This window comes from Xenopus laevis, chromosome 4L, assembly GCF_017654675.1.
Source record: "Xenopus laevis strain J_2021 chromosome 4L, Xenopus_laevis_v10.1, whole genome shotgun sequence".
NCBI classification, from domain to species: Eukaryota; Metazoa; Chordata; class Amphibia; order Anura; family Pipidae; genus Xenopus; species Xenopus laevis.
In genome coordinates this window covers 8,138,650-8,150,828 of record NC_054377.1, presented here as the reverse complement: position 1 = coordinate 8,150,828, position 12,179 = coordinate 8,138,650, and the positions used below count along the sequence as shown (strand labels likewise).

The following is a 12,179-nucleotide window of genomic DNA, read 5'->3' as shown; positions in this document are numbered from 1 at the left end:
TCATGCGAATATCCTACATAGAAGGGCGATTCCTGGTACACATGGGTGAAACATCTTGTTCTAGCTGGTTATCTGGTTTAATTTATCACAAGACACTGTCACACTCTTTTGGGTAAAGAGACATCATGTTCTTATTGGTGAAATGCGCTGGAACATCAGGTATTTGCTTAATTTGAGAACTGACTGATCATTACTAATTGCTGATTGGCTGTTACTGCCCTCATGCAGTTTAGGGCCTGGAATGAATGAGTCCCTACATCCTCTGATTTTTAAGGCCCTTGGCACACAGAAGGGGGGTCATTTACAACCACAAATGCAATTTTAAGGGCATACAACATTTCCCCCCCCCCCCACGATGCAGCAATATCCCCCCCTGAATTCCATCATAGTTGCAGGCACCAGAAAATACAGATTTATTTTATAATTGCAAGAAATACAATTAAACACTCTCAAAATACATTCATTTTTATTAATTTACAGACTATTAGGTGTCAGGATGGGGCAGGAGATGAGGACACCTATTTATTAAATACAAACAGAGTATTTCATGATAAGAGCAAAACTGCAGGTCTAGTAACCCATAGCAACCAATCAGATGCTTGTCTCTAAACAGCTGACTAGTAATTGCTACCTGCTACCTACCTTGCCCTGTAGGATGCCAGCCTATCAGCGGATAAGTGGACCTGAGAGGGAACCACAGTTGATTTTTCCCATGTGAAGGCAGAGCTGTGATTGGCTGCCCATATCCAACTATGATTCTTGCCTTATCTCATATTTGCTATTTGGGGAGGACTATGGTCATGTCCTGATATTTTTTGATGCAATCAGGAGCAAAGCCTAAATTGTACCCTCAGAATACTGGAGGGTTTGCAGGATGAGAATAAACTCTAATAGGGCGACCTATAAATGCTAGATGCTCATTGGTTGCTATGGGTTATTAGTTCTTCTGCAAATGTTTTATTTCTTTATCCATTACATTCAATGTTTCTACCATTGGGGTTATAGGTAGGATTTTATTGTTTAAAGGGTTTAAAAAGGTATTGTCTTAATAGAGGAAAGTGCAGACGAACATCTCCAGGTTTGAGGGTTTCCTTCTGGATATTCCCGTATGGAAATCTTATAGCAGCCATATTCGGGCGGTTTGAAGGACTAGGACAAAGGAAGAAGCCAGGAATGTTTGGGTAGATCCATCCTGTATTATACAAGCGGGAAGCTGCTGCTCTTGCTTGTGGATAAAAAGTGGTTGTCCATCATGTAGAACCTGCAGGAGATCTCCATCCATGTTTTTCTACTTTAGGCGTTTCAGCTGTGCCATTCACATTCTAATACCTGCCAGTTCTCATTAATTGCCAGTCAATCCACGGTGTGACATCCATAGTTCCCCCTGGTGATGGCACTGAACCAACTTCTATGGCACTGTCATTTCCACCCATGGGCATTCTTCCCGAATTTGTACATCAGCCTCCTGTCTACCCGCTCCAGGATCCCACTTTTATAGTAGTGCCTGCAAATAGATATCATTCTCTATCAGAGTGGAATAATAGACTGGCCAGTTAAAAACTGAATGAAGCTCATCTCCTAACCAAGGCTCTCTGTTTTTTGTACTTTGCCCCTTGGCTTGCACCCTGAGGTACAACACTCAATGCAGTCGGGTTGCCACCTTTGCCAGCACACAGGGAACACAAGGGGCGGGACAGATAGCATTGGGGGTGGAGCAGCGTTGACATAAGAGGCAGGCACAATGAAGTAGGTGGAGTTATGACCCCGGGGTGGGTTATTGCATCACTTTTAATGTTGTAAATCAGACAGAAAGTTTTGATATTCAGTTCTAAATCACAACTAGGGTTGCCACCTGGCCGGTAGTTTACTGGCCTGCCCGGTAAAAACGATGCTTGATACCAATGTTATTATTAGGAAAAAACGGCAAGAATATAGGCCGGTATTTTTTTTCCAGAAAAGATGGCAACCCTACTGGTAACCCTATCTCTTATCTATATTCTGACTGTTGAGTAAGCCCAATCCTTTTACTATTGGCATGGGATCTATTATACAGAAATCAGGTATCCAGAGAGCTCTGAAAGATATCAATTCTAATTTAGGAAAACAATTTCTTATTTTTGATTGATTTGGTTTTTTTTTTGTTTCTGTTATAAGAAATTAACCTCACTCGATAATTCGTTTATTGGCCAAATTATTGTTCGGTTTTCACAAGGCTGGAAACCGAACAGAAACTTGAGACCAGAACAAGCCTCAGAAAAACCGAACTGATTCGGGTCAAAACCGAACAGGTGGCAACCCTAAGTCTGCATCTTCTGGAAGCTTGCAATTGTGTGCCCCCTTGCGCTCCTGAACTTTTGCCAAGGGCCTTATGGTCTGATCCTGCCTCTTCCCAGATATTGACCTTTGCAAAGACCTTGACTTGGAAAGTACATTCCTTTTAGGCAGGGTTGTCTTTAGTATTGATGGGGCCCATGGTGAAACAGACTTTGTAGAGCCCCATTATTTATATAATGTTGGACTATCCCTCCAATGGCCCTGTATTTGTTGTTGGGCGTCAGCTCCTTGAGCCTCTGGTAATATTCCATTGTTCCATCAGGGTTGAACCTACATAATTTTAGTGTCTCATTTATATATCACCAATGGCCAATGATAGCTAGGGGTTTGGGCAGATTGGGAGCAAAATTGGTAGTTTGGCAGATTGGAGCAAGTACTAAAGCCTCACTAACTGTCAGTTTAAAATGTAGGCAAATACACCAGCCAAAAAAAACTTTGCCCAGCCAACATGTGTCCTCCATAGAGATGTTTGCTGCCATTTTTGTCATGACTCACTAGAGAATTCTGGGACTCACCTCAGGGCTCGGCTGAGTTTTTCATAGTTCATCCTTTCATTCTTTTTCCTTCTGCCCCACATCTGCGCCAGTGCTTCAGACTTTGCCACTCGGAATACCCCATGTTCTTTATCATCCCATTCCAGGATTCCATCATTGGCATCAGGTGAGAGAAGAAGGTCCCTCATGAATTCCCACAGGTGAGAACTGTGTACACCTAAGATACAAATAAAACACAGGTTCAAGAGTCTTCAAGAGTCACAGCATTAAGAAATAGGGTTAAACCCTTTTTAACTGCCCACTTGGCTGGAAATCACTAGGATGACAACACCTCACCATGGCCATATGTGCCATTTCCCTAAAGCAAAAAAGCAGGCAAAATATTTAGTAGTGAACCACCCATACTATTTTATTTAGAAAGTGCCCGATTAGATTTGATGTGCCAGTGCCAGTATATGCCCATCCTTCTTTCCATTTTTGTTCTTACCAGGTCTGCTGAGTGTGGATGGTTTGTTCCGTTTCACTACTTCTATCTTCACTTCTACTCTTTCTTCTTCTGAAATGGCAAGCAATAGCAATGTTTAGCTTTTTATCAAGAGAACCCGGTGTAGACCCATCAAGTGTCTAACCTGTAGGGTATCAGCACTCTAAATAGTACAAACATTAGTAGCGTAAGGCAAAGGTTTTCAAAGATGTATCAGAATCCAGAATGTATCTGTCCCTCCGGAAGTATGGTCTACTCTTCCACCAGTATGTCTACCCCCTCTACTAATATGTCTATCTGTCCAGCAGTGTGACCATTCCTGATTCTGTCTCTCAAGCACTATGAATGTTTCTCCATATTCCATCAGCGTCTCCTTTTACTGTTCCCTGTTCCAATTAAAAAATATCTTACGCACAAAGAATGAGAATATTGGCTTTATTTAAATATTTATATTTAATTTATATATACAGCATATACAATGAAGAATGTACTCACTGTTTGATATTGGTGGACTTCTGTCTTCAGTGGTGGTATGGCATGCGAACCCTGTAGAAGAATTAAAACAAAAGAAAATATTCACACAAAGAATATAGGCTTCATGGGAACACCCTGTACTAGTAATGGCCACTCCACACTTTACGATGCAATGATGGTCACCCTAGCTATGTGCCCAATCAGATTCCAAAACAATGTTAAGGGGTTTTTTTTATCAAAGGTCGAATTTTAGACCTGGAATGGGAAAACCACGAATCAGTGAATTCGGGGCGAAGAACCTGAAAACTTGAATTAATCAAGTTTCAGCAAAAAAATAACTTGAATCATTCTAATTAATCGAGTTTTCAAGCAAAACACACCAAAAAAAACCTCGAACATCACGAAGGCTATAAACATCTTCACATCGTTGAAGGGACCTCTGCCACTGACTTTAACATGACCTTGACATGTTTTAGCTGGAGTGTTTTTGGATTCAAGCTATTTCCAGCTCCAGGGTATAATAAATCTCGGAAAATTCTTGTTTTTTAACCCAAAAATTCGGTTAAAAATCAACTCGACAGCGGACTCCCCAGATTTTAGTTGGTGATTCATGCAAGACAACTGACTATACCCCCTTGGTCACAGGTCATTCCATCAGTAGATATGATAATTCTTGTCATGAGAGTGGACACCAACAGGTCTCTCATGATCTACAAGAAGATCTCAAGCCCAGGACAGTGGACACCAACAGATTCTATCATGACCTATTAGTAGATCTCAAGCTTTTTGTAGGGCAGTGGGCACCAACAGATTCTATCATGACTTACTAACAGATAACAAGCTTATTTTAGGAAGGTGGGCACCAATATGTCTATCATGATATACCAGTATATCTCAAGCTTCTTGTAGGACAATGGGCACCAATGTGTCCATCATGATATACCAGTATATCTCATGCTTCTTGTAGGACAGTGGCACCAATGTGTCTATCATGATATACCAGTATATCTCAAGCTTCTTGTAGGACAGTGGGCACCAATGTGTCCATCATGATATACCAGTATATCTCATGCTTCTTGTAGGACAGTAGCACCAATGTGTCTATCATGATATACCAGTATATCTCAAGATTCTTGTAGGACAGTGGGCACTGTAGTACTGAATTTTGGATATTCAACAGTAAGCCCATACACACAATGGATTAACAGATATCAGCATTTCCATCTATGGCAACTGTGAAGGTACAAGCCTGGACAACAGCCATCCTGCCATAAAACAATCCTTGCAGCTACAGTAATGTCCAAAAGCGAGATGCAAATAACTGGACACACTGGTGTGGGTGCAGGGATAGCAAGAGTTCCCAAGGGAATGACACTCTGCTGGATCAACAAAGGGACACCTGGAGCATTGGATTATGGGATTTCTTTCACCGTGCATCCTAACTTGATTTCAGTCCCTTGTCTATCTAAGATGAGATGAACCATCTTCAAGAACAGCTAACATCGACCTGATTGGCTGGGACTGTCTTTTGGGTGTGGCTGTTTTGGGAAAAGGGTAGTATGCTTGTTTGAATGGTCTTATTTGTATATAAAGAGCATTGTAAATACTTTGTTATTTCGTCACTTTCCACTCCCTTCCATTGCACCTTTCCCTAGCCCTTCATCTTAGTAACTTTTTATGTTATACCTTTTAGTTCCTTTGTAAATAAATACCACTTATTTAAAGATCAGTCTGTTTCAAGTCATTAGCCTGGCAACCCAAAATAGAGCAGATCCAACAGGCACCAACAGATTCTATCATGACCTACTAGCAGATCTCAAGCTTCTTGTAGGACACTAGACACCAACAAGTCTCTTGTGATCTTTCATAATACAACAGACTTGTAGCGGAATCACATTATCCACAAACAGCTCCATCAGATTAAGTAACTTTAAAGGGATACTGTCATGGGAAAAAAAAAATTTCAAAATGAATCAGTTAATAGTGCTGCTCCAGCAGAATTCTGCACTGAAATCCATTTCTCAAAAGAGCAAACAGTTTTTTTTATATTCAATTTTGAAATCTGACATGGGGCTAGACATATTGTCAATTTCCCAGCTGCCCCTGGTCATGTGACTTGTGCCTGCACTTAAGGAGAGAAATGCTTTCTGGCAGGCTGCTGTTTTTCCTACTCAATGTAACTGAATGTGTCTCAGTGGGACATGGGTTTTTACTATTGAGTGTTGTTCTTAGATCTACCAGGCAGCTGTTATCTTGTGTTAGGGAGCTGCTATCTGGTTACCTTCCCATTGTTCTGTTGTTTGGCTGCTGGGGGGGGGGGAAGGGAGGGGGGTGATATCACTCCAACTTGCAGTACAGCAGTAAAGAGTGATTGAAGTTTATCAGAGCACAAGTCACATGACTTGGGGCAGCTGGGAAATTGACAAAATGTCTAGCCCCATGTCAGATTTCAAAATTGAATATAAAAAAATCTGTTTGCTCTTTGGAGAAATGGATTTCAGTGCAAAATTCTGCTGGAGCAGCTCTATTAACCGATTCATTTTGAAAAAAAAATTTTTTCTAATGACAGTATCCCTTTAAGTGTCTCTGGAATTCTGAAAGGGTTTGTTGTAGTGTTGGTACGAACCTTGCGTGCGGATATCCTGTAGAATACTGTAGAGATAATACCCACACGATCCCGCTGCCTCTGTGAAGTCATCTCTGGTCATATTACAAAGCTGCAGACCAGATACATTAAAGTGATCGAAGGGGATACAGTTGGCATCAAGTTTGTAGCTGTCACAGCAATACTGTAGCCACTCACAGACATGGTGCTTAGACCATTGCTCTGGGAACGAAGCGGTCCAAGAGATCCCTGGGTCAAGAAGAAGGAAATTACAAAGGGTTATCTATGTAGTCAGTCACCTAAGCACCCAGTGCTTTATTACTGGAGGCCTCAGTTCCATACATTATGCTGGCAGTCGTGTACATAGGGTGCAATTATACCTTTCAACCTGCATCAACCTGCCCTGCTCATTTGCCTATCCGAACAAGGGAAAATCCCTGAGCCAATTTCCTTCTGGTACAAAACCCTGATTAATATCCTGGAACTTTAATAACAGACTGGTAATTCGGGATGTGCAAATGGGAGGACTGGTTTGTTGAATAGCTATTCCTGTATGTCTGTAACCCAATCGGGAGCCTCTCTGCTCATTTCCATTATCCAGAGAGATCATTGTGCCGCCCTCCAAAACTTGTTGGTGGTGGCGGTGGCTCCACTGAGCATTTATTGAGAAATGAATTTGCCCAATTTCTCATTTAAATAACACGGACAAGGTAAACAACTGACAATAAAGGGGTATGATGTACATATGGAGGGAAGCAGAAAGGAAGTATGGGTATTGTTTGTCTCAGCAGAGGTCTTCTTCAAAGTATATTGCCATCTAGTGGTCAATTATTTTTTTTTTGCAAGAAGAATGACTCCACTGAGGCAATAAACATGGCAGCTCCTATTCATTAGTTAAATGAGAATATTTGCATAACATGAGCTTCTTTAGCTGGAAACCATGAGTGCCCAGAATAAATATGATAATGTTGGACTTAAAATTCCGCCTGATGTTTCCGTCTTCAGACAGGGCCCGACTGCAAGGAGTCATAGGGCCCGCACATTATACAAATTAAACTGGCATGAGTCACAGCCAATGGTATCAGCCGCAGTGATAAGTGAAGCTAAAATAGAAAAATAATTAGAAAATAATTAAAAGCTACTTCCTCCACTTAATGCTCATCAAGGGATGGGAACAAGATCGTATATGCCCCCTACGTGTGTAGCCTTGGAAATGTCAAGCCTTTCTCATAAGTTTAGTTTTAATCTTTCCTTCTCCTTTAACCTCTCTGGTTCTTCAATTTGCGGGAGAAGTTAACATATAGGACCTATCCCTTTGGAAAGACCAACATTATCATGAAGAAACCCCACCTCTGACACATGGTCAAGCCCCTAATCCACCAGGCATTGCTTCATTATGCCCAAACCCCACCTACAATCTGCCCAAACCCCACCCTCATCCCTTCAAACCCCACCCTCCTCCCTTCAAACCCCACCCCCATTTGAGACCTAGGAAGGGCTCTTTGGCCCAAGTCGTTAATCAGAGGAGGTGTTAGTGGGTTTAAAGGATAAGTAAACCTTTAAAATAAGTGAATGTAAAATTGATGAGGGTGCTATTGTAAGCACTTTTGCAATTTACATTCATTGTTTATTTTTCTTTAATTCCAAGATAATAAGGGATACATGTACTGTTAATATGAATGAATTATGTTACAACAGCACCACCTGCTGGTCATTTTCCCACCAGTCTGACCAGCAAGTAGTCAAGGAAGTTGTCAGGAGAAAGAAAGAGGCTGCTCTGATGTTCTTCTGCTTAGGAAAGATTTGAGAAAGGTTTTTAATTTTATTCCTAAGCAGAAGAACATCAGAGCAGCCTCTTTCTTTCTCCTGACAACTTCCTTGACTACTTGCTGGTCAGACTGGTGGGAAAATGACCAGCAGGTGGCGCTGTTGTAACAAAATTCATTCATATTAACAGTACATGTATCCCATAAAAAAAGTGAATCCCCCCTCTGCAGGATGGACAGTGGTGCTTTCCTTACCTGGCGACTGCTCTCTAGGAGTTGGATACAGATCATGGCAGAAATAATCCGCCCAGAAGTGAGGTTCTGAATATGTCGGTGTACTGGCACCTTGTGCAACAGAATCTAGCATTCCCTGCAACACAAAAAACAGTAGATATTAGCATTGTTTACTTTGCTGATATATTGCATTTTAGACAACAGCGCCACCTGCTGTTAATTTCAGCCAACTGGGCACAATCAGCAGAACACGAAGTTAGTGAGAAGAGGAAAGTCTTGTTATGGTTGTTTGCTCAGAGGATGAAGTTAGAGAAGAGGCATCTGATGTTTCTATGGTTAGCCAATCAGAGCAATATCACAAGACTTTTCTATTCTCGCTAACTTTATTTTCTACTGTGTCTGGTCGGCCGAAATGAATAGCAAGCAGAGCTGTTTGTTTAAAATTCACCATGTTAGCAGGATAAAACTTCTTGTATCTTGAAAACTAGAAAAATATAATAAATGCAAGAAATTATACAATAGGAACTCAGCATACATTTATTTCTGCCCACACTGTATAATTAGTGCAATTAGAGGAATCTCTCCTATCCAGACATTCTGGGAAAACCATTTGATCTGATTTAAGGAAGCTGAGGCTGATATGACAAGCCAATAAATGTAACGACTAAACCCCATAATAAAGCAAAAAATAGTTTTATTTCAAAGGTGAACTCCACCCCAAAAACAGTTCAGCGTCTTTTGAAAGAAAATAGAATTCTAAGCATATTACATATATACATATTTTCTGCAATTTTTCATGTGCAAATGTACTTGCTATAGTCTGTTTTATATTCTCTGCACTGCTGGTTTTGACTTCCTAAGCAATGTAGCAGAAGCCAGCTGATTAACAGACATGGGACTTCTGCCACATCGTTTCAAGAGTCACAACCAGAGAATAGCAAGGGGCAGGCAGAAACTGCATTTAATACAGCAATTACATTTTACGCAATTTTAAAACCGGCCGCCATTTTTGAACGAATGGATATTGGGAAGAATTCTACTTTCTTTTAATATGTAAAATTCGTTTTGAATGGAGTTACCTCTTAATCAGAATGGCATATTGTGATGTAGAGCAATTCCAAAGGGGTAAAGAGTTGAATCAGATACGGGCAGGGCTGTATTTACTATATAGGCTTCGAGAGTCTGTGCCCAGGTCAAAAAATCCCTTTATAAAAATGAAAAAGTGCCCCCAGCCCACCACCAAATCCAGCCACAGAGCTGAGGGGAGGGTCTACTCCTCCATGGCAGTTAATTGGCATGAAGTTGTTGGTACCCTAAATGGGACATGCCTAAGACTTTCCATGACTGATTGTTTCTAGCATGGCGCCACTGTCTATAAATGAGACCTGGGGTGATGGGGCAGTTAAAGGATAACAAGTCTGGAGAGCAGAGAGAAAGGCTCCAGAACATGGCAAATAAGGTGAAATGAGACATATAATAAAAATAGGGAGAGAAGAAAAACTAAAATATTCAAACGTAATGAAAAGGGGGAGAAGTTTTAAAATGGAGAGGATAGAAGAAGAGGGGAAAAAACAGAGAAGTGTTAAAAGGGAGAAGATAGAAGAAGAGGGGAAAAGGGAGAAAAGTGCTAAAAGGGAGACAATAGAAGAGGAGACAAGGGAGAGATTTGTTAAAAGGGAGAGGATAGAAGAAGAAGAGAAAAGGAAGTAAAAATATAAAAAGGAGGAGATAGAAGAAGAGGAGAAAAGGAAGAAAAGTGTAAAAAGGGAGAAGATAAGAAGAGGAGAAAAAGGAGATAAGTGTTAAAAGGGAGACAATAGAAGAAGAGGAGAAAAGGGAGGGAAGTGTTAAAATGGAGAAGAGGAAAGAGGAAAGATATTTGTTAGTATCTCCTGGACCCTTTACAGCACCCCCAGCTACTGTGACACCCTCAGTTACCCCTTATCCACCAGCTCTCTGGCTGCTTTACACTTTCCTGGACATTACCTGGACCCGTGACAAATCCAGCCACAGAGCTGAGGGGAGGGTCTACTCCTCTCATTGCAATTGGCGCATTCGCAGACTGTTCTAAAATGCCAGGGTGGTATGGGTGTTTTCTTACATGCCCCTCCAGTTGGCACAATACAAAAGGCAAGCACATAAAGGGTAAATAAGCCCTTGGTTAGTAAAGCCTCCATAGAATGGCACCTGCTCCTCCATGTCAGTTAATTGGCCTGAAGTTGTTGGTACCCTAAATGGGACATGCCTAAGGCTTTCCATATAAATGCTTTCCACAAATGACTGTTTGTTTCTAGCATGGCGCCCACTGTCTTTAAATGAGACCTGGGGTGATGGGGCAGTTAAAGGATAACAAGTCTGGAGAGCAGAGAGAACGGCTCAAGAACATGGCAAATAATGTGAAATGAGAAATATAATAAAAATAGGGAGAGAAGAAAAATTTATTTTACAAACTTAATGAAAAGGGTGAGAAGTGTTAAAATGGAGAAGATAGAAGAAGAGGGAAAAAGGGAGAAAAGTGTTAAAGGGAGGTGATAGAAGAAAAAAGATAAGGGAGAAAAGTGTTAAAAAGGAGAAGATAGAAGAAGAGGAGAAAAGGGAGAGAAGTGTTAAAAGGGAGAAGATAGAAGAAAAAACGAAAAGGGAGAGAAATGTTAAAAGGAAGCAGATAGAAAAAGAAGAGACAAGGGAGAGATTTGTTAAATGGGAAAAGATAGAAGAAGAGGAGAAAAGGAAGAAAATATATAAAAGGGAGAAGATAGAAGAAGAGGAGAAAGGGAGATAAGTGTTAAAAGGGAGAAGATAGAAGAAGAGGAGAAAAGGGAGAAAGATATTAAAAGGGAGAAGATAGAAGAAGAGGAGAAAATGGAGAAAAGTCTTAAAAGGGAGATGATAGAAGAAGAGGAGAAAAGGGAGAGAAGTGTTAAAATGGAGGAAAGAGAAGATATTTGTTAGTATCTTCTGGACACTTTACAGCACCCCCAGCTACTGTGACACCCTCAGCTACCCCCTTTTTCACCAGCTCTCTGGCTGCTTTACACTTTCCTGGACATTACCTGGACTTTTAGTCCCACTGAGAGTTGTATAGAAGCTCCTGTGTTTGTGCACTGAGGTGACTTCAAGCAACACAGTTATGGATGGTCTATCCTCACTTCAACTAAACAAGTGTGAATTACATCAGAAGGCTAACTGACACTGACTAACTATCAGAAACGGTGACTGTAAGGGGCCCAGGGATGATGGGGGGGGCATAAGTAGTTCTGTGGGATCAATGAGATATGAGGTTTAAACAGTCCCACCAATGACAGCTTTAGTCTTAGCTGCACTCTTACATAGAACAACGCTCCTGGTCCCTCTAGTAGACACCTTTCTTACCTTGAGATTCTACAGATAATCTGCACCAGTCAGAGAGGGATGCTCACCTTACAGATGTATCGGGCCGGTTCCTAGAGTTGAAGGCAAACACAGCTGTCTCTTCCACACCGAAGCCTCTAATTGTCTAATATGCACACACAGCTGGTTTTCCTCAGACAGGTTGGGTTGGTTCTACAACATACAACACACACGCCCTTCTATTACAAGGACAGATACGTCAACCCAAGTTCAAGATAAAGTCATGACTTCACCATATTGGGAACCCTTATGGGGCCCTTTTGAAATTGGTAGCCTTGTCAAGGGGACAGTCAAGGGGAGGCTGGACCCATTTGTAGTAGTGTGAGGTCCCTAAATTCAAGAGCCAGTCTTGACATTCTCTGTCCCTGAAAAATGTTATTGGGTTTTTCCCTGTGGTA

General features: G+C 41.2%; 1 protein-coding gene across 2 annotated transcripts; it reads right to left on the bottom strand.

Annotated features, from left to right (window-relative positions):
* Positions 1 to 449: 449 nt before the first annotated feature.
* Positions 450 to 11,889, bottom strand: LOC108713762 (ETS-related transcription factor Elf-5). 2 transcript variants are annotated; one of them, XM_041589758.1, is made up of 7 exons: positions 11,811 to 11,889; positions 8,413 to 8,527; positions 6,413 to 6,640; positions 3,808 to 3,858; positions 3,316 to 3,384; positions 2,850 to 3,045; positions 450 to 1,504 (listed from the first exon to the last, which is right to left on the bottom strand). In XM_041589758.1, exons 2-7 carry the CDS (start codon positions 8,522 to 8,524, stop codon positions 1,420 to 1,422), a joined length of 741 nt encoding a protein of 246 aa, XP_041445692.1. In that variant the 5' UTR covers positions 8,525 to 8,527; positions 11,811 to 11,889; the 3' UTR covers positions 450 to 1,419. The 2 variants fall into 2 exon arrangements, with proteins under 2 accessions (XP_041445692.1, XP_018112818.1); XM_018257329.2 differs by having other exon boundaries at positions 11,764 to 11,848.
* Between the last annotated feature and the right edge of the window lie 290 nt (positions 11,890 to 12,179).